At 33.7% G+C, this 27,287-nt stretch overlaps 3 protein-coding genes and 1 pseudogene across 6 annotated transcripts; all 4 read right to left on the bottom strand.

The window, feature by feature from the left end:
* Positions 1 to 1,808: 1,808 nt before the first annotated feature.
* Positions 1,809 to 3,380, bottom strand: LOC107486124 (uncharacterized). Its single transcript, XM_016106676.3, has 3 exons — positions 2,667 to 3,380; positions 2,507 to 2,588; positions 1,809 to 2,455 (listed from the first exon to the last, which is right to left on the bottom strand). The coding sequence occupies exons 1-3, from the start codon at positions 3,378 to 3,380 to the stop codon at positions 1,809 to 1,811; spliced, it is 1,443 nt and encodes a 480-aa protein (XP_015962162.1).
* An 8,961-nt stretch (positions 3,381 to 12,341) lies between these two features.
* LOC107486125 (uncharacterized) lies at positions 12,342 to 15,940 on the bottom strand (annotated as a pseudogene).
* LOC107486155 (uncharacterized) lies at positions 15,739 to 21,389 on the bottom strand. 3 transcript variants are annotated; one of them, XM_016106709.3, is made up of 4 exons: positions 21,270 to 21,364; positions 17,700 to 17,807; positions 16,990 to 17,280; positions 15,739 to 16,781 (listed from the first exon to the last, which is right to left on the bottom strand). In XM_016106709.3, the coding sequence occupies exons 2-4, from the start codon at positions 17,805 to 17,807 to the stop codon at positions 16,221 to 16,223; spliced, it is 960 nt and encodes a 319-aa protein (XP_015962195.1). In that variant the 5' UTR covers positions 21,270 to 21,364; the 3' UTR covers positions 15,739 to 16,220. The 3 variants fall into 3 exon arrangements, with proteins under 3 accessions (XP_015962195.1, XP_015962196.1, XP_015962193.1); XM_016106710.3 differs by lacking the exon at positions 21,270 to 21,364 and adding an exon at positions 18,727 to 18,848; XM_016106707.3 differs by having other exon boundaries at positions 15,740 to 16,781; positions 21,264 to 21,389.
* LOC107486154 (pentatricopeptide repeat-containing protein At4g19890) lies at positions 18,918 to 21,362 on the bottom strand. Of its 2 annotated transcripts, none has more exons than XM_016106706.3 (2): positions 21,264 to 21,362; positions 18,918 to 21,015 (listed from the first exon to the last, which is right to left on the bottom strand). In XM_016106706.3, the coding sequence occupies exon 2, from the start codon at positions 20,976 to 20,978 to the stop codon at positions 18,930 to 18,932; it is 2,049 nt and encodes a 682-aa protein (XP_015962192.2). In that variant the 5' UTR covers positions 20,979 to 21,015; positions 21,264 to 21,362; the 3' UTR covers positions 18,918 to 18,929. The 2 variants fall into 2 exon arrangements, with proteins under 2 accessions (XP_015962192.2, XP_052117107.1); XM_052261147.1 differs by having other exon boundaries at positions 21,270 to 21,347.
* Positions 21,390 to 27,287: the final 5,898 nt, after the last annotated feature.

The following is a 27,287-nucleotide window of genomic DNA, read 5'->3' as shown; positions in this document are numbered from 1 at the left end:
AAATTTGAATGGAATGAGTTGAAGGCCTTGCTAAGGTGTCCTCGAATAATTATGGGTGGTTTTAAAGGAGGTTAGCAAGGTGGAACAACATCCATGGAGATGAGAGAACTTGATGTGTGGATAAATGATTTATCACTAATGATGGTGTGTATTGAACAAAATATTTTTGGTTTTATTTGATTTGATTTAAAATGAATTAAATTAAAAATTAATTATTATGTTTAAATTAATCATATAAAATAAAAATTGATTTGATTTAAAAATTAATATAATGATATAATTTTATATTATTAATACTTGAAGGGTAAAGATGATTTTTTTAATCAATATTAAGAGTAGTAAAATAATTAAGTTTGTTTACTCAAGTGAAACTTGTGACCCTTATGATTTTTTTCTTGTTCTGCTAGGGTTTTAGCAGAGTAATCTTAATTTTCACAAATCTGAGTGAGTGTGAGCTTTTTTCAATTGTGAGTCAACAGGTTTTTGACATTGACATGGCTAACTCTGGTGTTACCACCAGAAGACAACGTGTAAAAGGTTTGGAAATAGAGGAGGAAGTGATTGGTTTTGATGATGGAGACATACAGATTGATTTAAAGAGGTGTTCTAAGAGATTGATGGGAAGACTGCTGACGGATAAGACATTTAGTGTTGGTACCATGGAATCAGCATTGACAGCTATTTGGGGTCACTCAATAACGCTGAAAGTGCAAGGTCATGGTGGTAACCTCTTTCAATTTTTCTTTGAAATGAGATAGATGTTTTTAGAATTGAGAAAGGAGCCCGTGACTTTTCAAAAATTACAATCTTAATTTGAAAAGGTGGAAACAGGAGGTTGCCATTGATGAAGAGTTTGCTTGTGCGCCAATTTGGATCTAATTATGAGAGCTATTTAAACATTGCAAAACTAACGAATTAGGGAGGAAGGTCGGAGGAGTGTTGGGTGAAGTAATTGATGTTGATTTCTTCTCTATGAGGGGTAAGGAGGATGGGATTGTGAAATCCAGATTAAGCTGGATGTTACTAAACCTCTTAGGAGAATATTGAAGATTGCGGGTTCCGATGAAAAAGTGATAGAATTGAATCTGAAATATGAACGGATAGGTAATTTTTGCAATTATTGTGGCCATTTAGGACATGAGGTCAGAACGTGCCAAATACAATTAAGGGATGCAGTTTTGGGTGAAGTAGAAAAGGAGCTTTGGGGGGATGGTTGCGGGTAGAATAAACAGGGAGGAGAGTAGACACAAATAAACCAAATGGCAGCTTATCAATTTTAGCAGAAGGAACTACTGGATTGGATAAAGCTAAGAATCCAACTCCAGTAAAACTATTAAAAGGCTTGTCAATTAGGAAAGAAGGAAAGCAAAATAGGAGAGAAGAAGAAGAAGTTCATAGCGCAATAAATCCACGAGTACCAAGAAGAGAAGACTCAATATCAAAGAAGGTTGATTCCATTGAAAATGTATCAAACAGCTTCAATATTGATGGAGTATCACATGCATGAGGTGGTCAAAAGGCTGAACAGCAACTACAATTCACCTTTTCCAACAAGCGGGGAAGGAGAACCACCTGACAGTGAAGAAACCAAAGCTAAAATAGATGGCTAGGAAAAGGTCTACTCACACTGGATTTATTTTAAGTGCAAAAAGGATATCGAAGGAGGAGGGAGAAGGATCGGAGAAGTTGTGCCACACAGAGAAAACTCAATTGAAATTGGGAGAGGGTGCCACCCAGTGACGGATCCAGAAAATTTTTTCAGTGGGGGCAAGATAATAAAATAATAATTCAAAATAATAACAAATAATTTAGAATTCCATTCTTCTAGGTTTCATATTTTGAAAAGATTGAATAATCTTTTCATTATCAATACAATCAAATGTCTCTCTTTCTATGTATGTCACTAAACAATCATTTAAAAATTCATCTCCCATACGGTTACGAAGTCGACTCTTTATGATGTTCATAGCAGAAAAAGTTCTTTCAACTGATGCAGTTGCTACAGGCAAAACTAAAGCCAACTTTAAAAGAAGAAACACTAATGGATAAATAATATTCTTTCGAGTCTCAACCAACTTCTGCGAAAGAGCACCAATTCCATTTAAGTCCGAGAAATGATCATCAGAACGCACATCTAGTATGAAGTTCTCAAGTTGACTGTCAAGTGCCAAAAGTTGAGTGGAAGAAAATTCTAATGGATAAAATTGAGCTAACTGGATCAACTTCTCCTTATCAAATGCAAAAAATGAGTGTCTTGGATTCAAACAAGCTATGCAAAGAAGCAATTCAGTATTCACCTCTGTAAAACAATTATTGAGTTCTTGAAGTTGTCTATCAACTACTTGATAGAATATCTCAACTTGAAAATGATGCAAATTTGATATCTTTTGAACTTTACGTCTTGATCTTCCTTGTGACACAAATATATCATCCATGATTGGAACAATAATATCATGTTTGTCACAAAACAGTGAGACTTCATCAAGTAAAAGAGACCAACCATCATCTCTTATATTTTGCAATCGTTGCTTAGACACTTTGACTAATACCATAGCATTTACAATATCTTGATCATTCCTTTGTAACGCCTGAGATAACTCATTAGTAACTTCCAAGATATTTTTCATCAAGTGCAAGTTGAAAATGAATTCAAAGGATTGAATGACATTCAATAAATGACATGCTTCAGCTCTTTGTTCTGAATTATTTCCATCATCCTCAACATATTCAAGAACATTAACCACAGAAGGAAATAAAGAAATTAATCTAAGAAAGGCCAATCCTTGTCGCAAAAGAAATCGAATACAATCAACTGTTGCTGTCAAGTGAATTTGATAATTCTTTTTAGCTTGCTCAGATTGTTTTTCAATAGCAGCAGTGATGTGTTGTTTTGGTCTCATAAGTGCTTCACATTTTCTCCAAGCCTGATTATGAGCGCTATCATGAATCCCAACATGAATTTGTAGTCTCTCCTTTTTTTTCCAATTTGAAAAGCCATTAGTTACAAAAGCATCACCACCTTCCGTCTCGGGTTTCATAAGATAACAACAAAGACAAAAAACAGCATCTTTTGATATACTATACTCTAACCAGTTGCCATAGTCATCAAACCAATTAGGATTAAGTCTTCGAAAAGAAGAACCATAAGCAGTTTGTGGAAAATCATGAGTCCTTGGTTGACAAGGACCTTTTTGCAAATATGCACATCTAACTTTGTCTCTGTCATTCGGGTGATAACTTGAAATCTTTGGTCGTTGTCCTGGATCTGCTATAAGATTATCTACTTCAAATTCTAAAAACCTCCTTTTATTAGAAGAAGTCGATGAATTGTTTTGGAATCCAATCTCCAATGATGAGGTTCTTTTGAAATATTTCTCCATTACTAATAAGATAAAATTATAAATCTAAGTTAATTGATTAATAAAAAATTCACAATTCTACACAAATTAAAAATTATAAATACAAAATTGATATACATATGTCATTTAAATAATTTCCAAGTTCCAACAAAAATAACAACAACTAATATCCCAATCCATTCTAAGCTTTTGCGGTGCTGATACACACCTGATGATGAGACAAAATTGCTATAAGCCTGCCTATAAATGCCATCTAAGTCAATGAGGTAATATTACTCATTGAGTCATTGTTCAACATTAGTAGAATAGTAGTCCAGACTCCAGAAACAGAAATTGAGCATATAAACTTATTTTAAAGGCTCTGTAAGGCTGTAATGAAATTTAAACAATACCATATAGTATATATAAACTTATTTCAAAGCTCATATAAACAATACCATATAATGAGTCTTTACATATCAGATATTAGTCTTCATTTTTCCCCATCTTAAGCAAGTAGGAAAGACCAAAAGACACAATCTTTATATATCGAAGAAGAAAAAAAGGAGTACAAAAGGAGTACAGTGTAAATGAATAAAATTCAATCCCAATTCACAAATTAACAAAAAAATTAATCCAAGAAGTGAATAAGTGAATTAACAAACAAATTAATCAAACTAAACTTGCAAAGTTGCAATTACATCAGAACAAATTCAATCACAAATTCACAATTAACAAACCAACTAAATCAATTATCAAACAAATTAATCCAATTAGCAAATAAGTGAATAAACAGAATTGCAGATTGCTAAATCATTATTCATGAATGTACCAAGAAATAGAATAATTCAAGACTGAATCTGAACGACTGAACAGCTGAACTGTAGGAACTAAGAAGCAAGAGTGCAGAACCCAATAGGCAATAGCAGTGCGGGTGTGCGGCGTTCAGCGGCAGCAGGACGAAGACGAAAGGTCGGCGTTCTCTGCTGAAGTCTGAAGAGTGAAACCAAAGAGAGAAGAGGAACTCAGATTCGCAGATTTGCAGTATTCGATGAAGAAGAAGAAGAAGGCACAAGGCAGAAGCCAGAAGGGGATGCTCGGAGACGCGGCACGGCAACAGTGAGCCAGTGACTTTGGACTCTAGAGACATGAGGGCGGAGACGTCAGAGAGGAGAGAACCGTGACACCATCTGAAACGCGGAGTGGTGGGCTGGTGGCATGCGACACGGCAACGGGTAGCTGGAGCTTGGAGGGAGGGCTGGAGCAGATGAAGAAGATTGGGGAAAAAGAAGGGTTAGGGATTTAGTTTGAAGTAGGGTCTGGGTCCTGGGGTCAAAATTAATTATATACTGGGGGCAATTTAGACATTTCACTAAGAACTATTAAGACATTTTTGGAATTTCACTGAGGGCAGTTGCCCCCACTCCCCAATGAATACATCCGTCCCTGGTGCCACCCAACATTTGGCACCCAAAGGTCCATGAAGATGTTGATGTGGAACTATCATGATTTGAAAAAATCCGTGACAGTTCATAACATGAAAGGGTTGATGAAAACCCATTTTTCCGAGGTAGTGTTTCTATGCGAGACAAAGAACACTACCCCAAATGTGGAGAGAATCATTGCAGGTTTTGGGTTTGAGCGTGTTCACTGTGTGGCATTAAGAGAATTATCTGTTGGTTTTGTTGTGGCGTGAAAGGGAGAGAGTAACATTCAAATAGCCCAACAAGAAGATTACTACATCCATTTCAGGTGGAAAGAACCATCACTACAACAAACATGGGAGATAGTTGGGGTTCATTTGCACACAGAAGAGAGGTCTCAGGAAGCACAATTTGATAGAATCTTGAGTATTAGTGCATTCGACGGGATCATTGTCTTGTAATTGGTGACTTTAATGCTATAATGGCTTACCATGAAAAGGAGGGAAGAAGGATGAAATCAAGCTCTTCCATTCAATAATTCAATGGTTTTATTAATAGAGGAGGATTGGTGGATATTGGTTTTGAAAGGAAAAATTTACATGGAGCAACAGACAATTTAATGGCAACTACATTAGGGAGAGATTGGATAGAGGTCTCATTTCAGCAACTCTAAGAGAATCTTATCCGAGGGCTGCTTTGTCCCACTTGGAGGATGTCAGATCAAACCATAAACCAATTTTGTTTAACTCCGATTCTGGTATTTCTAAACCTTAAAAAAGATTTAGGTTTCAGGAACGCTAATGTGATAAGGAGGCGGCAAGAGAGATTGTCAAGGCTATTTGGGGGAAGGAAGCTAAGTGGAGGGTTCACCAATGTTTTGACTGCATCAAAAGCTAAAATGGTGCAGACATGCCCTGGTGGGCTGGAAAAAGACCAGTAGTTCTGGTTCTAACACTAGAATTCAGATCTCTAACCTCAATAACAGGTTAGTGGAAGAACAGAATCGGGGTCCCGATACAAATGGATAGGTTATAAGGCAGATTGAGGCTGAATTGGAGGATGCGTATGAAATGGAAGAGAGATATTGGAAGAAGAAATCTTAAGTTAATTGGCTGCAATAGGGGGAACAACAACACTAAGTTTTTCCATTCTAAAGTGCAAACAAGGAATCGAAAAAATAGGATATCAAAGTTGGAAGATGAAGATGGAGAATTTAAAACAGATTCAACGGGTATTGCCACCATTGCTCAGTCATATTTTTAAAACCCTCTTTAGCACCTCTAATCCTAAAGACCCTACAGATGATTTGGAGGATATGCCACGAAAGATAAATGCTAATACGAACAGAAATAACTAGATCAGTCACAGAGGAGGAAATTAAATCGGCTACGTTTTCTATCAACCCTTTCTCTGCCCAAGATGAAAATGGATTTATAGCTAAATTTTTTCAATTTTTTTGGAAAATAATTAAAGATGATGTTAATAGAGTTGCAGCCAGGTTTTTCTTTGGAGGTTATATGCTACAATCTTTTAATCACACTAATATTTGTCTTATCCCTAAAGTGCCAAATGCGAACAATATGAAATAAATTAGATTAATCAGTCTCAGCAGTGTGTTTTACAAGATTGTGTCTAAAATATTGATGCACCGTATGCGACATGTGATGAACAAGGTAATTAGCTCTAATCAAAGTGCATTCATTAAAAGCAGGCTTATTAGTGACAATATTTTAATTGTCTATGAATATATGCATTATTTGAAGAATAAACATTATGGTGATCAAGATTTAGCACTTGGATATGAGTAAAGCATATGATAAGGCGGAATAGAGTTTTGTGTGGGCTATAATGGAAAAAATGAGTTTTGGTAAGAAATGGATAGACTGGATGAAGGAATGTGTGACACTCTGTTACTGTGGAATGTTAACCTCGTGATTTTTTTAAACCATGTAGAGGGCTTTGCCAAGACGATCCCCTCTCCCCTTATCTATTTTTACTTTGCGTAGAGGGACTCTCCCATCTGCTACATAGAAGAGAACAGAAATGCAAAATTGTGGGTTTGAGACTCAATGCATGTGTCCTACTATCAATCATTTATTTTTTGCTGATGATTATATTTTATTTAGCAAGGCTTTACAGAAAGACTGTGTTAATCTACTTAATGTGTTAAATAATTATAGTCAACTGAGTGGACAAATGCTGAATTTGGATAAATCTTCAATTTTCATTCGCCATAACACCCCAATGGTCTATTTGGCATTCTGCAGGTTTTCCATGTTGGAAACCAAGATAAGTACCTAGGTCTTTTGGCAGTTATTAATAGATCAAAGAAGTCTATTTTTAATTTTATCAAAGACAAGGTGGCAAAGAAGTTACAGCATTGAAAGAGATCTCTACTTTCGGCTAGTAGAAGAGAAGCGCTTATTAAGGCTATAGCTACGACAATTCTTACCTACACTCGAAGTTGCTTCAAGCTACTAAAGACCCCTGTGAAAGAAATTCAGAGAATAATTATACAATTCTGGTGGAGACAAAAGAATGAGAAAAGAAGGATACATTGGGTGAGTTGGAGCATTATTTACAAACCGAAAAATCACGGAGACATAAACTTCAGAGACTTGTAAATTTTCAATTTAGCTATGCTAGGGAAACAAGGATGACGACTGATAACTAAACCTAGTTCTCTTATTTACAAAGCTTACAAGAATAAATATTTCAAGTACTAGAATTTTTTAAACGCATAGAGAGATAGAAACCCCTCCTGGGATTGGAGAAGTTTGTTGGAAGAAAAAAAGATACTAGAAAAGAGAATCTTTTGAAAGATTGACAGAGGACACCAAATTAGAATTACAGAAGAATATTGAATTTAAGATCACTACCCACTAATTACCTTCGGCAATTCCAATCCCAACCCAGAATTAATTTGGGTCTCTCAATTAATTACAGCTAATAAACAGTAAAAATAATAAAATTCTATTTTCTATTTTTACTTCCTGTTTTCACTTTTTCCTTCATAAAATCCAAAAACTAGACAACACTAAAAATAAAAATAAAAAATAAAAACACAAATCAAACACAACTTTGCCCATAATAAAGCCCTTATTTATATGCTATAATATTCATCCAAACTAAACTCGCTCCTATTACATGTCTACTTTCAAAAAAAATCAAACACATCTTACTGCTTTGCAAAATTCTCAGTTCAGTTGTTTTGGTTTTTGGTTTTTCTTTTTTTTGAAAGTTGATTTCAGTTGTTATAGTCACACTCTTAGCATCAATTTTATCAACATGGCAATTGTCATACTCTTAAATCTTAACATCGATTTTAAATTCATATCAATTTTAACGCCAATCTAATGTCAGAAACATGGATCTAGGCTAAAAGCTTCATACCAATATCAAAAATTTCTCTTATATTATCGTTATTACTTAGAATTTTACCTGATCTTTTTTAAAGTATATATCAGTACTTCTCATGTATTTATATGTTTGAACAAAATTCACTACAATATATACATACTGAAAAAAAAGGATAAATTTTTACTTACTAACAAAAATTTGAATAAATTTTTAACATATGAAAAACAAATTTAAATGGAATGAGTTGAAGGGCTTTGGTGTTCATTCAAATTTTTGTTAGTTAGTAAAAATTTGTTCCATACACACCATTAGTGATAAATCATTTAAAGGAGGTTAGGAAGGTGGAGTAGCATCCATGGAGACAAGAGAATTTGATGCGTGGATAAATGATTTATCATTAATGGTGTGTATGGAACAAAATATTTTTTAGTTTTATTTTATTTGATTTGAAATGAATTAAATTAAAAATTAATTATTATGTGTTAAATTAATCATATAAAATAAAAATTAATTTGATTTAAAAATTAATATAATGGTATGATTTTATATTAACACCTAAAGGATAAAAATAGTGTTTTATATTTTTAACAAACCTAATCATTTCAGTTCTAACTAAATTATATGAAAAATAAAGAGATTTGAGTTTATTATAATGTAAATCCGTGAGATTTACAAATTAATTAAATTTTTGTTTTTTATCCATTTCAAACAAAAAAAATATTTTGAAATCAAATTAATTTCAATTTCATTAGGTTCCAACTTCCAAACACACCTTAATTCATTTTTTATTGATCCAAGGTTATAGTTTAACATATAGTTTACATACTTGCTCATATTGAAAGAAAACAGCCAAAAGAGAAATTATGGTAGCCATAGCAGTAATGGTAATGATTTGATAGTGGAATAATGAGTAAATAGTCAAATTGGTCCCTGAAAGATAGTTCGATCTCCAAATTAGTCCCTGTGAAAAAAAATATAATAAAAAATGTCTCCAAAAAATTACATAGAGGACAGAATGTAGGCCATTGGTAGAGTTAGATGGGACACTCCTGAAAACATTACATGGAGGACAGCTTCTGACTGTATGCAGACAAGATGCAAACAATCACATTTATGTGATTGCATATGCAACTGTTGATGTTGAGAACAAAGAGAACTGAAAATATTTTTTGGAGCTGCTCCTCTCAGACCTGGGAGACTATGAGGCAAAGAACTTGTGTTTCATCTCAGATATGCAAAAGGTGAGGACCATATTAAATCGCGATTTAATTTTTAAGGACATGTCTGATTTAATGATGATTCTTTGAAGGACTAAAATGACTATAAATCTTTTCGGGTTTGACTGTTTGTGCAGGAGTTAATACCTGCTGTCAAAGAACTAGTGCCAGCAGTTCCACACAGATTTTGTGTCTGGCATTTGTGGAGGAACTTCTCTAAATAGTGGGGCAGCGTAGAGCTTAAGGACATGGTCTGGGAGTGTGCAAGATCGAGGACCCCAGTTGAGTTCGAAAGGAATATGACTAGAATCAAGAGGATTAATCAACAAGCATGGAAATATTTAGCCAAGTGGCCGAAGGAAGCTTGGACTAAAGCCCATTTCAGTGAAGGGCCAAAGGTAGACAACATATGCAACAACGCTTGTGAATCCTTCAATGCAAAGACCAAGTATGACAGAGAAAAGCCTATTCTAAGCCTGGCAGAGGAGGTACGAAGAATGGTTATGAAAAGTATGTCTGACAATAGTCTGAAGCTTCTGACTTATCAAGGAATACTTACTCCAGTTTAGCAAAGTAGGCTAGAATCTCTTATTAAGTTATCCAGAAATTGGGCTCCCTACTAGTCGGGTGATGCCAAAGAGAAAGTGTATGAAGTTCAGGGATGGCCAACTAATATGGTGGTAGATTTGGGTAACCATACTTGCTCCTGTAGGTTTTGGCAGTTGACAGGTGGAATTCATAACTCATTTCTTCTTTTAGATACATACCATGATTCATACTTCACTGAATGAAATTAATTTTTGTGAAATATATAGAAATGCCTTGTATGCAAGCAATATCGGCCATTCAAGAAAAAATGATAAGAGGCCTGAGGAATATTGCCACGAATGGTTGACTATGGAGGCGTGCAGAAGAACATACCAATTCAATGTTAATCCCGTCAAGGGACAAGATCTATGGGAGAAAACTGGTTCTCTTACACCTGTTCCACCTCCAATCAAACCTAAACTAGGCAGATCAACAACAAATAGAAGAAAGGACAACGCTGAAGTACCCACTAGCACGAAGACAAAGATGAAAAGAAAGTATGCTCCAATTCGGTGCATGTACTATGGAGACGTGGGTCACAACAAGAGAACTTGCAACAAGAAAAAGCAAGACGATGCTCAAGAGAAAGCAAGGATAATGCAATTGCAGCTTGCGATTGTGCTACCACTACAAGCTGCACCTGGTCCGGAAGCAGAAAAGGTAGATCACACTCAGCATGCTACCTGTGAACAGACTGAAATTCCTGTGACTCAGCATGCTCAGCTTCCACTGATACAACAATCACAGACCTCAACCAATGTTACTCAGGTTATCTTCTATTCAGTTTTAAATTGAGCATTAGTTACTTGTAGCTGTTTTTATTTGAGACAATGATGATAACTGTTTGATGCAGACTAGAGGTAGAGGAAGGCCTCCAAAACTCCATGTTACCAGGGCCAAGACAAAGGAAAATGCCTCTCCAAAGCTTGTTGCTCCAGGAGCAGTTGATGTATCTGCTAAAACGATCAAGGGTAGCAACTCTGCAACAGTCAAAAAACTTGCTAGTTTCATGACATTTGTTCCAACTCCGGGTTTCAAACCTCCCAGAAAAAAAGACATGGAATGACTTCAAGACTTGAAGACATCAAATATAGGGCAATTAGTATCTATTATTTTGTAAGGGCCAAATGTTGCCATTTATAAACAATGTGGTAGTTGTGGTATCTTCAATAGCCCTATTTTTTGTATAGCCCTCTATGGTATATTAGTATTCGACTGTCAGCTACTACCTTTGCTTTATTATCATGTTAAAACAATGTTGTTATTTGAATCTGAGACAATGAAAACTAGTACACCATTGGTGATGTTATGCTATTCCTACTTCAGTTAATTTTAATTCTGCTTCCTCTGATTTGCTTACATTATGTTAATGATCAACAAAAATGTTGCATGTAGATAACCTTTTTACTAATAAAGAAACATGAACATACAAGATTTTCACAACAACAACAAACTATCAAGGTTTACAATATCCACGTTTTCACAATAACTGCTTCACTTGCCACTAAAGAACATACACATAATCATAAAAACCACAATCACAACTATTAATCCAAAATACAGTTGCATCCTAAGTGCTCTAACTTCAACTTCTAAGTTCATCATTTTCCATGATAGGTTATGGTTCAAGACAACAGCATCACTCTCCAACCCTGCATTAGTTTTAACTTTTAACATCTCCTAAGTGCTCTAATCCTTCATACTCATCATCCTCAACCTACCTAAAATAATTTCAGTGCCTGCCCTTCTGCACAACATTAGGGTCCAAAAATGTCAAAATCCCACTCAAATAATTAAAAGTTTCAACAAGACCACATTCATAACTCACCCGGTATCTTGGACAAGCATGAAATAATCTATCTGGATTTTCTTTTGTCCCAGACTTCTTGATCACTGTCTTCGGCTCACAAAAGCACACTTGGTAGGAGTTCTTCCTCCGCTACCGCAACGACGAGCTCAAAGCATGGCTTCCGTGTGATTGCAACACTTGTCGACTGTGACCCCCACCTACGCTACCCATTGTGCAGTTGCTCAAGAATTTTCGGCCTCTGCAGAATCAATCTAAAGCTGCAACAACAATGGCATTTCAGACGAAGAAGGGATTAGGGTTTACAAACCTAGGACTACTTTGATATACATATCGAAACATATCTTGTCATCAGCCACTCTGCACCAAGCTGGCATGCTGGTATGCCACACTGACAGCCACATAAGCAACAATTAACAGCGTCAAAGACGAAATTCCCAGAAGGTTGACGGAAGGACTAACGCTACCAATTTTAAACTTTTCAGGGATATTTTTTATTATCTTTTTCTTACGGGGACTAATTTGGAGATCGGCAGTGACGGATCCAGAAAATTTTTTCAGTGGGGGCAAGATAATAAAATAATAATTCAAAATAATAACAAATAATTTAGAATTCCATTCTTCTAGGTTTCATATTTTGAAAAGATTGAATAATCTTTTCATTGTCAATACAATCAAATGTCTCTCTTTCTATGTATGTCACTAAACAATCATTTAAAAATTCATCTCCCATACGGTTACGAAGTCGACTCTTTATCATGTTCATAGCAGAAAAAGTTCTTTCAACTGATGCAGTTGCTATAGGCAAAACTAAAGCCACTTTAAAAAAAGAAACACTAATGGATAAACAATATTCTTTCGAGTCTCAACCAACTTCTGCGAAAGAGCACCAATTCCATTTAAGTCCGATAAATGATCATCAGAACGCACATCTAGTATGAAGTTCTCAAGTTGACTGTCAAGTGCCAAAAGTTGAGTGGAAGAAAATTCTAATGGATAAAATTGAGCTAACTGGATCAACTTCTCCTTATCAAATGTAAAAAATGAGTGTCTTGGATTCAAACAAGCTATGCAAAGAAGCAATTCAGTATTCACCTCTGCAAAACGATTATTGAGTTCTTGAAGTTGTCTATCAACTACTTGATAGAATATCTCAACTTGAAAATGATGCAAATTTGATATCTTTTGAGCTTTGCGTCTTGATCTTCCTTGTGACACAAATATATCATCCATGATTGGAACAATAATATCATGTTTGTCACAAAACAGTGAGACTTCATCAAGTAAAAGAGACCAACCATCATCTCTTATATTTTGCAATCGTTGCTTAGACACTTTGACTAATGCCATAGCATTTACAATATCTTGATCATTCCTTTGTAACGCCTGAGATAACTCATTAGTAACTCCCAAGATATTTTTCATCAAGTGCAAGTTGAAAATGAATTCAAAGGATTGAATGACATTCAATAAATGACATGCTTCAGCTCTTTGCTCTGAATTATTTCCATCTTCCTCAACATATTCAAGAACATTAACCACAGAAGGAAATAAAGAAATTAATCTAAGAAAGGCCAATCCTTGTCGCAAAAGAAATCTAATACAATCAATTGTTGCTGTCAAGTGAATTTGATAATTCTTTTTAGTTTGCTCAGATTGCTTTTCAATAGCAGCAGTGATGTGTTGTTTTGGTCTCATAAGTGCTTCACATTTTCTCCAAGCCTGATTATGAGCACTATCATGAATCCCAACATGAATTTGTAGTCTCTCCTTTTTTTCCAATTTGAAAAGCCATTAGTTATAAAAGCATCACCACCTTCCGTCTCGGGTTTCATAAGATAACAACAAAGACAAAAAACAGCATCTTTTGATATACTATGCTCTAACCAGTTGCCATAGTCATCAAACCAATTAGGATTAAATCTTCGAAAAGAAGAACCATAAGCAGTTTGTGGAAAATCATGAGTCCTTGGTTGACAAGGACCTTTTTGCAAATATGCACATCTAACTTTGTCTCTATCATTTGGGTGATAACTTGAAATCTTTGGTCGTTGTCCTGGATCTGCTATAAGACTCTCTACTTCGAATTCTAAAAACCTCCTTTTATTAGAAGAGGTCGATGAATTATTTTGAGATCCAATCTCCAATGACGAGGTTCTTTTGAAATATTTCTCCATTACTAATAAGATAAAATTATAAATCTAAGTTAATTAATTAATAAAAAATTCACAATTCTACACAAATTAAAAATTATAAATACAAAATTGATATACATATGTCATTTAAATAAATTTCCAAGTTCCAACAAAAATAACAACTAATATCCCAATCCATTCTAAGCTTTTGCGGTGCTGATGCACACCTGATGATGAGACAAAATTGCTATAAGCCTGCCTATAAATGCCATCTAAGTCAATGAGGTAATATTACTCATTGAGTCATTGTTCAACATTAGTAGAATAGTAGTCCAGACTCCAGAAACAGAAATTGAGCATATAAACTTATTTCAAAGGCTCTGTAAGGCTGTAATGAAATTTAAACAATACCATATAGTATATATAAACTTATTTCAAAGCTCATATAAACAATACCATATAATGAGTCTTTACATATCAGATATTAGTCTTCATTTTTTCCCATCTTAAGCAAGTAGGAAAGACCAAAAGACACAATCTTTATATATCGAAGAAGAAAAAAAGGAGTACAAAAGGAGTACAGTGTAAATGAATACAATTCAATCCCAATTCACAAATTAACAAAAAAATTAATCCAAGAAGTGAATAAGTGAATTAACAAACAAGTTAATCAAACTAAACTTGCAAAGTTGCAATTACATCAGAACAAATTCAATCACAAATTCACAATTAACAAACCAACTAAATCAATTATCAAACAAATTAATCCAATTAGCAAATAAGTGAATAAACAGAATTGCAGATTGCTAAATCATTATTCATGAATGTACCAAGAAATAGAATAATTCAAGACTGAATCTGAACGACTGAACAGCTAAACTGTAGGAACTAAGAAGCAAGAGTGCAGAACCCAATAGGCAATAGCGGTGCGGGTGTGCGGCGTTCAGCGGCAGCAGGACGAAGACGAAAGGTCGGCGTTCTCTGCTGAAGTCTGAAGAGTGAAACCGAAGAGAGAAGAGGAACTCAGATTCGCAGATTTGCAGTATTCGATGAAGAAGAAGAAGAAGGCACAAGGCAGAAGCCAGAAGGGGATGCTCGGAGACGCAGCACGGCAACAGTGAGCCAGTGACTTTGGACTCTAGAGACACGAGGGCGGAGACGTCAGCGAGGAGAGAACCGTGACACCATCTGAAACGCGGAGTGGTGGGCTGGTGCCTGGTGGCTGGTGGCATGCGACACGGCAACGGGTGGCTGGAGCTTGGAGGGAGGGCTGGAGCAGATGAAGAAGATTGGGGAAAAAGAAGGGTTAGGGATTTAGTTTGAAGTGGGGTCTGGGTCCTGGGGTCAAAATTAATTATATACTGGGACAATTTAGACATTTCACTAAGAACTATTAAGACATTTTTGGAATTTCACTGGGAGAAGTTGCCCCTACTCCCCAATGATACATCCGTCCCTGGAGATCGGGCTATCTTTCGGAAACCAATTTGGCTATTTACTCGTGGAATAATAATAGAAAAAATATATTATTTTTGAAAAGAAAATTTTAAATTTTAATAAAAAGATTAAAATAGAATAAAATAAAATATTTAAAACAAAAATAAATATTCTAAAAAATAAAAATTTAATTTTGATGTTAATGACTAAAACAGTACGGTATCCAATTAAACATTACTTTAAAAGTAGTGCATGAGTTCACCTTGTCATAGATCATGATGTCATTCCTTCATTTCTTTCTTTCTCCAACATTGGTTTTCTCTGATCTCCAATATTATATTGATTTTGTATTACTTTTATGAAAACGATTAGAAGCTACCAATATCAATTATCATCATAAAATACAAGTTAGTATAACAATATTCGAGGATGGACTTTCTTGCATTTTGGTGATGAAAATTACTATACCCTTTGGAATATACAGAACAAGAACTTGTTATGTGTATACTCAACTATACAGCTATCTAACTATGTATTAACTTTAATCATCGTTACCTGGATCATCCATGTCAGCGTCGCCATCGCCATAGTCCTCATCAGCTATAAACCCTTCAGACCCCAAGTATGATTCCATGATTAAAAACTCAACATAGCTTACAAAGTGACTCTTCTTTTATTGGTAGAATAGTACTATAATAGAATACTATCAAATTTACATATTTACGTTTTTTTGTCACTTGTGATACATCTAGTGAATTTGAGAATTTAACCAGCTTCTAGCTTTGGCAAGAGGAAATTATAACCTTCCTGATGATGAAGACAATATTAGTTACACTACCATTGTTTGCAGCAGAATATTATATCTTCCTGATAATGAAGACAATTTTTCTTTTGGACCTATCAAGAGTGAAGTATCAACTCACATCTAAACTTGCAATTATTTCAAAGTGCATCTGCAAATCAGGAGGCTTATCAGCAAAGTAATACCTTGAGTGCACTTTCAATTTCCCCTCACTCTTATGTGCTTCAGATTCAAGCAGGCGGAGCATTTCGTCTTTTTCATTCCTGATCCAATCTCGTTGTTTGTTGCCCCACTGTCTGGGAGTTCCATGAAGGATAAACCGGAGTTGAGGCGCTCCTTGTATGAGCCTTCTGGTGATTCTCTCAAATACATGATGGTTAGTTAAGTATGCCCCAGTAGAGTTCAAACCAACATCAACATAATGAATCTCAGTGATGCTATTCAGTAAGCTTTCCTTTGCTTTAGGTACTACACAAGTCTCCTCAGGTTGTCCAGAGCAGGGTGAATTCGCATCGGATGCAATTTCTGCGGAGCCAAGCTCGGTAACTATCTGGTTAACTACAGTTCCACCTTTGCTGAATCCAAGGATGAATGTCTTGGGTCGAGAGACAGAGGAGCGTGGGGTGCAGCCAGATTGTGTATCTCCTCGCGTTCCCGAAACAACTTTCCTTACCTGCATGATAAAGAAATATGAAAATACGAGAAGCTTTCAACATTAAAACAGCACCTAGAAGTTACAAATGCATGATTGCATGCTAAGGATGCATATCCATTAACGCATAAAAGGTGGTAAACAACGAGATGCAATGCAAATATGCAATACAAAAATATTTTTCTGCTTCAACTCCCAAAACATAGAAAAGGGAAAGGAAAGTGCATACTTCTTCAAGGCAATTAGATAAGAGTGAGACGGTTGAAGTAGACGCCGGGAATCCTGTTGATTGATACGACCTTGGCTCTCCATATTGATTCACGGATGGTATGAAGTCCTTATAGACGGCAAAAGGTCCATTGAAAGCAGAAGCCTGAATAACCCAAGCATTGATGGAAGAACCAAATTTAGACACAATAATTTCAGATAGCTTCTGCAGATCGGATAGCCTCTCAATCACTTGGTTACCGGTCCCTTCAACTCTATCACCACAGAAAAATATAGCATTTGCTTCGGGTACCTGTGCCAAATAATAAGACATAATGCCTGGTGCAAAAAGGCTAGATTGAAACAGTAACTAATGAATTAGAGGGTATAATATTGTACTGTTATTATTCCTATTTTATATAGTGGAAAACTTTATATATTAACCTCTCAGTTCACAAAAAATTCAACCAGAGTTCAGATCATAACACAAAGAAGCTTACGGAAGAAAGAAAGTACCCCACTGGAAAAAATAACTACAGGATACAGTTATAAGTCCATAGCTAAAGCTTCCTAAAGTTGTATGAAAGAAAATGCCAAGCGAGATGCTGGAAGTTTAGGCATAGAACCGAAATGCTGCAACAATTATAGTAAGAAATGATCCAGTTATGATTATCTGACACTAAATCTCTGATGTTTTGTAGAAGTTTCAGGGATCAACTTCAAGGGACTTACAGTAAGAGTTCTGGTTTCTGGTGAAAGGCAGAGAGAAGCACCAACTCTATGGAATGCCTTGCTTTTGGAATGCAATTGAACTCTCAAAATTCCACTCCAACGATCCATCTATAGAGGTATGCACAGAAATTTTTGCATCAAGTTAATACAAGAAAGGACAAAACACATCCAAATCATTTCATCATCATGGTCATGGAAGTAGTCAAGTAGATGTATAGTCTGGAAATTTTAACTACAATTAACTATAGCATAAAATGATAAACCGCACAAATATTTTCATTCTTCTTAATAAAAATGCACTTCATGGTTGTATGCCCAATTGAAGAATCTCAAGGCCACCATTGAACCAGCATCAGAAGCAAGTGATGCAACTATGATTAGGCCTTGTTCATGGGTCAGTGAATCAGGGTGAATATTGACAAGGTTTAGCCTTGGAGGCAAAACCCTCACATGAGCTTGAATGTAGTAAGAATCACAGTGTCACACAACAATGAACAAAACTTTTTCACCGTTAAAGAAGGTTGTGATGGTGATAGGGTGGGTTGTGGTGATGAAGAAGAATAGCATTGTGTTATGATGCATGTGCAATCATGCAGAACACTGTGGAGAGTGTATGGTAGAAGCAATAAACATTGGTTCTGAGAAACATAAGGGAGAACATTAAGGAGGGAAAAAATGTCCGATTCCCTATGATTCAATTGGAATTTGGGACATGCAAATTTAAGTTAAGATAGGTGTAGATGATAATGGTATATAAATTTGAGTTTCATGGGAAGAAAAATATACAATTATCCATTCCAATTTTACCTGAACCGCAGATAACATTTCCTCTATGCATCTGTTATAGTAAAAGTTCATGTCCAACATTAATACTTCCTATAGTATCTACTGTCTTTTTAATGGAAACAAATAAATACAGAAGGGAAGGAAAAACTAATGACAGATTACCATGAAATCATAAAAATCGATAAATCTTAAATTTTTTTAGATGAACTGCACAAATTTAAGATCTCAAAAGTATGGTTACCCGAGTCCAAGGTAACAAAATTGGTGCCTTTTACTGAACCCAGTTATTGCTCACATCAGCACATTAATTCGTAGAGTTGAAGTTAAAGATGCCGCAAATCTCGCATCACTTCAAACAAGTATACTTCTTCAACTCCAAAATTTAATCTATTTACAGATTGAGATTGAGAACAACCAGCCTCAGAAAGCAAGTAGCAAATTTCGTCATTTAGTGACATTGATTGCTAATCGGTTTTCCTTGTATATCCTTGCAGAGAATTCAGAAACAAGAGCATACTTATTGCTTTCATAGCATGCAGTCATAAATGCTGCTAATGTTACCCGATTGACTTGAAGATCTATGTCCAGTAGCTTGTGAAATAACAGTGCTGCAAGGCCTACTTTCTTCTCACTACAAAGCTTCCGGACAAGGGTATTAGCTGTTCTGATCCAGAGTTTCTTCTCCAGCTTTTCAAGAACAGCCATAGCAGAGAAACCGTCATCTATCTTGCAATATTCATAAGCCAGTGATACCCGGGTAACTTCACATGGCACAAGTCCCTTTTCTAACATGGAGTCATATAATCCATGAGCCTCGTCCAACCTCGATTGTTTGCATAGCCCACTTATAATAGCACCATAAGTAATGGAATCTGGAACACAACCACTGTCGCTCATCCTATGGAAAAACCTCATAGCCAAGTTCAAATTTCCTTCGCGGCAATAACCACATATCATAGATGTATAAGTCTTCTTCGTAGGGATGAGTCCAACTTTTAAAGCTTCCTCGAAAAACATCTCACTTTCTCTCATTCTCTTTTCCCTGCACAAGACCGCAATCAATGTAGTGTATGAATGAATGTCAGGTTGAATACCAATCTTGACCATCTTATTAAATAACACCAATGCTTGCTTGATTTCAGCCTGATTGCAATGTTCAGATATGAGAATAGTATAGGTGACTTTATCAGCTTCCAAACCATTATGAAAGCCACTCCTAAGAATTTTGTAAGCTTCTTTTACCCTTCCCTTTTTACAAAGGCCATCAACAATGGCATTATATGTACAGATATTGGGACTAAAACCCTCATTATTCATTAGATTCAACAACTCATATGCTCTTTCAAAGTTTCCTGCTTTGCAGTGTCCATCAATGAGAGCTGTGTATGTGTTGGTGTTCGGGACTAAACCCTGCTCTCTCATTCGGTTCAGTAGCATTTCTGCCCGGTTCAGTTTCTCATCTTTGCAATACCCACTTATCATGGCAGTGTATGTATGGACATTTGGCTTGTGATTTTCGCTTCGAACAAGCTTAAGAAATAACCTGAAGGCTTTCTCAGTCCACCCTTTCTTGCAAAGACCATCAATCAATGCCGTATGCGTATACACATTAGGTTTCCAACCTTTACCCACCATTTCCTCCAACATTTCGAAGGCTTGCTTGATGCTGCCCCTTTTACACAAACCTTCAATCATGCATGTATAATTAATCAAATTAGGCTTCAAACCCATGTCACTCAACTTCCTAAAATACCACATCGCCCTGTTTGAAACACCCTTTTCGCAGAACTTACTGATCAGCAATGTAAATGTCGCATTATCAACCATGAATCCCCTCTCAAGCATGGCATGCAACCACCTATCCGCCTCCAAAATTTTGCCAATCCTGCAATAGGCAATGACCATCAATCTATAACTAGCAGAATTAGGGTGAACCCCTCTCACACACATTTCCTCAAACAGGTACTCTGCATATTCAACAAACCCCATTTCACAAGTAACTTTAATCACACAATTCAAAGTCCTGGTACTTGGTACCAAACCCTGATTATGCATCTCAATAACCATCTCCACAGCATCCTTCACCTTCCCAATCTCAGCAAAATTCTTAACCATACACTGCAACACTTCATGGGCCTTCTCAGTGTTCCCATTCCCAATGACTGATGTTGCACAAACTATGTAAAACCGCATAAAGTTTCGAAATTTCGAGTGCACAGTTGCCCAATTGAAAAAACTCAAGGCCACCATTGAACCAGCATCAGAAGCAAGTGACGCAACTATGGTTAAGGCTTGTTCATGGGTCAGTGAATCAGGGTCAATATCAACAAGGTTGAGCCTTGGAGATGAAACCCTCACATGGCCTTGATTGTGGTAAGAATCACACACCAATGAGCACACCTTTTTCACCATTGAAGAAGATTGTGATGATGATAGGGGTGATGAAGAGGAATAGCATAGTGTTCTGGTGCATGTGCTAAGCATGCAGAACATTGTGGAGAGTCTTTGGTGGAAGCAGTGATAATTGATTCTGAGAAACATTAAGAAACAGTGATAATCAAATTTGCTTTTTATGAAAACCACGGCAGTTTCAGACTTTCAGACACTCTCCATCCTCCATCAGAGGAAAACAAGAACTACACTACTAATAAAGGGGCCACGACGGGAATAATTTAATTTAGAGGGGTCACAATCAAATTTCAAAAAAAGAAATCAAATAAGGTGCGTGCACGGAAACAGCGAAACTTGGGAAAAAGAATAAGTGGAAGAAGAACAAACCCTAACTGCTCGTGATTTTTTAACGATTTGGTCGCAGATTCTATGCTCGCCTTTACTGCTTCTTCAATCTTCACCACCGCTTTAGCAGCATGGGATGGGACACAACACAAAAAAGTAACAAAATTTATAAACTTTACCAAAAGAAAATGCTAAATTTATATTTGAGGAAAGTGATAGGAAAGATTTTGAATTAATTAGTGTCCAAAAAAATAAAAGTATTAATTTAGTTTTTTTTTTCTGTCAAAAGGAAAATTCGAACTCGAGATGAGATCTCTCAATCTCAGGTGAGTACGAGAAATTATGTCATTTGAGTTATAATTTTTTAGTGTATTAATTTACTCTTTTAAGATAATAAATAATAGATATATTATGTCTTTTTATTAATATATCAACTAAAACTAAAACTAAAAACTTAATAATAATATTTATATATAGTGTTAATTATTAGTACATATCTATTTATAAAAAGAGAAGTGTTACATATAGTCTCTCGACTCAGGATTCGGTGGTTCCAAAATCTTTGGATCACTTAATGGTCCCATTAGAAAACATGTTTTTAGAGTTTTTTTAACAATTGCTACATAGTTCTTAAACTAATTTTAATTACAAATTAACCACATATATTTTATTTAATTATAAAAACTATTTTTTATTTTATAAATTATTATTTTATCAATTATCTATTATATTTATTAATAATCAAATACAAAAACAACAACTAATTATATTCTCTATTGATCCTAATAAGTTTTTGGTCATTCCAATCGATTAAAATATTAAATTTGATCTCGTGACGTTCGTCCATGACTTCCAAATCGTGTTTCCTTAAAATTCAATCGATTGGTTTATCAAAACAATCGATTGACTTGTAACTCAATCGATTGAATTACAGTGTATCACAAAACAATCGATTAAAAATTGTAAGGTAGAATGGTTTTCACTTAAACCAATCGATTGTTTATACTTTTCAATCGAATGAATGCCCAAAAATAATCTATTGTTTTTGTTACTCAATTAATTGAATTCACGAAAACAACATGAATTTGCCAAATACAATCGATTGGAAAGTGATGACATTGAAGTTTTAGCCAAATTCAATCGATTGGTAATGTAATCCAATCGATTGGATAGTGATGAAGTTGAATTTTTTGCCAACTTCAATCGATTGGTAATGCTACTCAATTAAAAGTAAATAATATTTAAACTTTTTTGTTTAACAAAATTAAAGTAAAGCACAAAAATAAGAATAAATTTGTATAGGAGTACATTCATTATGTTATAATTTTAATAATTAATGAAAATTTTAAAAAATTGAATAAATTTATATTTATTTTGATTACATTCACAAATTATATGTATTTTTATAATCAAGAAATATACTTAACTTCTTTTATAATAAGTAAGTTTTTCAATAATTTAATTTATTAAAAAAATCTCATCTTTTTATTTATCCTACAAAATAAAAATTCATATTAATAGTTTTGAATAAGACAATTAAAATAAAATATAAAAATAAAGCTTGAATAAAAAAATACAAAGTTTTCAATCTAAAAATATAAAATAGTTAAAAAATAAAAAAATTATTTAAATATGATTTTTCAAGACATTCTATAACTTAGATGAATAAATATTATTTTTAAAATGAATCATGATATATTGATACAAAACTTATTGTGTGTAAATTTTTTTAAAAATTAATAAACATCTCTCGTTAATAACAATATTGGAACTTAAATTTGAACGCTAATTGATATTATATATTGTGTAGGTATTTAGAGTATATTAGAAAAGTACGTTAATAATTTAAAGAGAAAATTTATTTGTGTAAATTTATTTTTTTTTAAAAAAATTAATCCTTATTGAACTATTCTACTTTTATTCCTTCAAAACATATCTTAATAAAAATATTTGTAACAATAATTTACATCCAATAAGGATATCTTAACGAACAGTTACATCATTCTGTCATGAGTTAATGCAAAATTTACAGAACGTGAGTACGTGATTGAGTATGTTATTTTAGATTATAAACATAGGGGTAAAATAGAAAAAAATATTCGACATCAAACCCTCTGTATTCCTAATATAAATTGTTATAGATAAGTATAGTTTCTTAAAATTTTGGGGTATCCAGGCCACTACTTGCCCCCTCTAGGTCCATCTCTGATTACTAGCTAATTAATTAATAATAAAAAATAATAACATCTATTTACTTTTTAGTATTTTTCAATTTTTGTGAATTAATAAAAGATAAAAAATATTTTTTTCTTACACAATCAACTTCACGAATAAAGTATCGAAACGAATAATTACAAAATTAGAGATTTTATTCAACTGACATCGATTTTGTAATCAAAACGATGTTTTATTTTTTGAACACTACAATGAAAAACTTGATTGGACCTTTGCTGATTACTGCAACGGTGATTAACGATGAAGAATAAAAAATTAAAAAAATTGGATAATGAGTAGATGGATGTTCCAAATAAAAACAATTAAATTTTTTATAATCAAAGAAAATGATACACGATTTCAATGGTGGGATTGAATAATTAATGATGGATTATTCACCAATTTATAATGTTAATATTAAAGAAAATATAAGATTAGTTTATCTACATCAAAATAAAACAGCAAAAATTGAAGATAGGATTTTAAAGATAAGATAGATGAATAATAAGATAATTTCTAAAAAGATAACAAGATTGAAATAGGCGCAGTCAATCGATTGGGTAGCATTACCAATCGATTGAAGTTGGCAAAAAATTCAACTTCATCACCTTCCAATCGATTGGATTACATTACCAATCGATTGAATTTGGCTAAAACTTCAATGTCATCACTTTTCAATCGATTGTATTTGATAAATTCATGTTGTTTTCGTGAATTCAATCGATTGAGTAACAAAAACAATAGATTATTTTTGGGCATTCATTGGATTGGAAAGTATAAACAATCGATTGGTTTAAGTGAAAAACATTCTACCTTATAACTTTCAATCGATTGTTTTGTGATACATTGTGATTTAATCGATTGAGTTACAATTCAATCGATTGAATTTCAAGGAAACACGATTTGAAAGCCATGAACGAACGTCACGAGATCAAATTTAATATTTTAATCGATTGAAATGACCAAAAACTTATTAGGATCAATAGAGGATATAAATGGCTGTTGTTTTTGTATTTGATTATTAATAAATATAATAGATAATTGATAAAATAATAATTTATAAAATAAAAAACAATTTTTATAATTAAATAAAATATATGGGGTTAATTTGTAATTAAAATTAGTTCAAGGACTATGTAGCAATTGTTAAAAAACTCTAAAAACATGTTTTCTAATGGGACCATTAAGTGGTCCAAAGGTTCTGGAACCACTGAATCCTGAGCCTAGTCTCTCCATACTCAATTAAGATGTTACTAGTTTGAGTCTCTTATCTTTAGTAAAAAAAAAAAAAAAAAAAAAGTCATACTAGTTGAGCCAAACCTAACAAAAAGAACGCTCACCCATACGAGCATGTCAACATGCGCGCTACTCAATGGTTTCTATAGTGCGATTCGCGTTCCTCCTCCTCCCCCTCTTCCTTCTTCTTTGTGTTTCTCCTCATTTTTCTTCACGTGTTTCATCTTTATCGTCGTTCTTTTACTACTATTGTTGTTGCATTTTTTCTCCTTCCTTCTCTTTCTACTGATTTTTGCAACATTTTGTATTTTTTTCTTTTTTGATTGATTTTTTCCTCCTAAGGAGAATTATGAGAATATGAAATAAGAAGATGAAGAAGAAGAAGTAGCAGAAGATGAGAAGGAGGAAGAGGAAGAGTTTTGAATTATACAGAACTTATCAGAATAAAAATACACCCAAATTTACTACAAATACAGAAAAATATTTCCTCTAATGCTGTATTTTTTTCTTCTTTTTTTTCTTATTTCTTTCTTTCTTTTAGTTAAATGAATGTAAATTCATCCTCTTCCAAGTAATTTTGCAGTATTATGTGTTTCTTCTTCTTTTTTATTTGGTTTTTTTGTTTTTATTCTTGTTAAGAGAGTAAAACAAGAAGAAACTTGAGAAGGTAAAACAAAAAGAAAAAGATGAATAAGAAAAAAAAAAGAAGAAGATGATGATGAAAAAGAAGAAGCAGCAGAAGATAAGGAGGAAGAAAAGGAAGAGTATTGAATTATGCAGAACTTATCAGAATAAAAATACACCCAAAATTTTTAAAAATACACCTAAATATCTTCGTGTTACACCCAAATTTGCTGCAAATACAAAAAAATATTTCCTCTAATACTGCATTTTTTCTTCTCCTTTTTTTCTTATTTCTTTCTTTCTTTTAGTTAAATGAATGTAAGTTCATTCTCTTCCAAATAATTTTGCAGCATTATGTATTTCTTCTTCTTCTTTGTTTGATTTTTTTGTTTTTATTCTTGTTAAGAGAGTAAAACAAGAAAAAACTTGAGAATGTAAAACAAAAAAAAAAGATGAATAAGAAAAAAAACAGCAGAAGATAAAAAGGAGGAAGAGGAAAAATTTTGAATTATACATAACTTATCAGAATAAAAATACACCCAAATATCTTCGTGTTATACCCAAATTTGCTACAAATACAGAAGAATGTTTCCTCTAATGCTACATTTTTTCTTCTTAATTAAACCACACCTCAGCCACTTGATTGGATTCAAAACAATAATCAATTTCGTTCTGGTTCAATTGACAATCTGAAATCTGAATTATTCATTATCTTCAACAACTAGATAACTGATGATGGAGGAGAAAGAGAAAAAAAAAGAGGAGAATAGGAGTGTTCGCAGATCGGATCAGATACAATATCTGCATTTTTTAGTGTTGGATCTGATCTGATCCGCACATTTGCGGATTGGATCGGATCGGATTGCGGATATATCCGCATGATTAAGCTCACTTTTTAATTATATTTTTATGTAAAAAATTCAATAAAAAATATTTCTTTCACACTTTTAAACCTATTTGTTCCTAAAATAATTTTAATCAAATTTTTCCTAAATAACAAAAATAAAATAATACAACATATAAATAACAAGTTTAACAACTACTAACTAAAATATACAAACTAACAAATAAGTAAATATAATAACAAACATTCCATCAAACACTTCCAATAATAAGTGAAGACAACAAGCACTAAAATACTAACACACACACATAATTATTTTGTGCAGATCTGCGGATCCGCGGATATAGCACAGAAATCCGCGATCCGATTTTTAACAGGTGTGGATCGGATCCGCAGATACAGAAATCCGCGATCCAATTTTTAACATGTGCGGATCGGATCCTATCCGATCCGATCAGTCTGTGGATCGGATCATATCCGCAATTATCGGATCAGATGCGGATAAATACCGCGGATCTGCGAATATGATCCAATCCATGGACACCCCTAATTCTTTCCTAAGATCTACCCAATCCTATTTGGGACAAAATTCCAATGAAAAAAGAAAGAAGAAGATGAGGAGGAGGAAATGGTGGTGTTGATAACGACAATAACGAACATACAATACGAAGCGCGTGAATATAAATTATTTATAAAGACTTGTATGAAAAAAACGCTTATATGTAAAGAATAATTCTTATAAAAATAGTCATATAAATAATAACTTTTAGAATGCAATTTCACTTGTTTTAATAAAATTCGTAATAAATAAAAAATAATTAATAAAAAATATATAAAAATTTAAAAAATAATAAATATTTTATTATCTAAAACTATATTATTATAAATAATAAAATATATAAATATTTTTGTTTTATTTTGTACTATTTATTAATAAAAAGACATAAATATTTATTATTTACTATTTTATAAGATCTAATTGATATTTTTTTAAAAAAATTAATTAATTCCAAATCAACATCTTCAAAAATTTAATGATTACTTTATTCTATATATCACCAAATCTGAGATTAATTTACCTGAACTCCTGAAGCACTAACAAGCTGCGTTTTTATTTATTAATTTTTTATATAATATAATAAAAAAAT

This window comes from Arachis duranensis, chromosome 4 (genome assembly GCF_000817695.3).
Source record: "Arachis duranensis cultivar V14167 chromosome 4, aradu.V14167.gnm2.J7QH, whole genome shotgun sequence".
NCBI classification, from domain to species: Eukaryota; Viridiplantae; Streptophyta; class Magnoliopsida; order Fabales; family Fabaceae; genus Arachis; species Arachis duranensis.
The sequence above is the reverse complement of the archived record's forward strand: the minus strand, read 5'-3'. Positions and strand labels throughout refer to the sequence as shown.

What these genes read in the sequence shown, in the direction of transcription:
- LOC107486124 (XM_016106676.3), bottom strand. Translation starts at nt 3,380, where the DNA reads ATGGAGAAATATTTCAAAAGAACCTCATCATTGGAGATTGGATTCCAA. An exon ending in AAGCATGTCATTTATTGAAT is followed by an intron (nt 2,589 to 2,666) that starts GTCATTCAATCC and finishes GAGTTATCTCAG; the next exon opens with GCGTTACAAAGGAATGATCA. An exon ending in ACGATTGCAAAATATAAGAG is followed by an intron (nt 2,456 to 2,506) that starts ATGATGGTTGGT and finishes TTTGTGACAAAC; the next exon opens with ATGATATTATTGTTCCAATC.
- LOC107486155 (XM_016106707.3), bottom strand. Translation starts at nt 17,807, where the DNA reads ATGGATCGTTGGAGTGGAATTTTGAGAGTTCAATTGCATTCCAAAAGC. An exon ending in CAGAAACCAGAACTCTTACT is followed by an intron (nt 17,281 to 17,699) that starts GTAAGTCCCTTG and finishes TATTTGGCACAG; the next exon opens with GTACCCGAAGCAAATGCTAT. An exon ending in TATCTAATTGCCTTGAAGAA is followed by an intron (nt 16,782 to 16,989) that starts GTATGCACTTTC and finishes TTTATCATGCAG; the next exon opens with GTAAGGAAAGTTGTTTCGGG.
- LOC107486154 (XM_016106706.3), bottom strand. Translation starts at nt 20,978, where the DNA reads ATGTTCTGCATGCTTAGCACATGCACCAGAACACTATGCTATTCCTCT.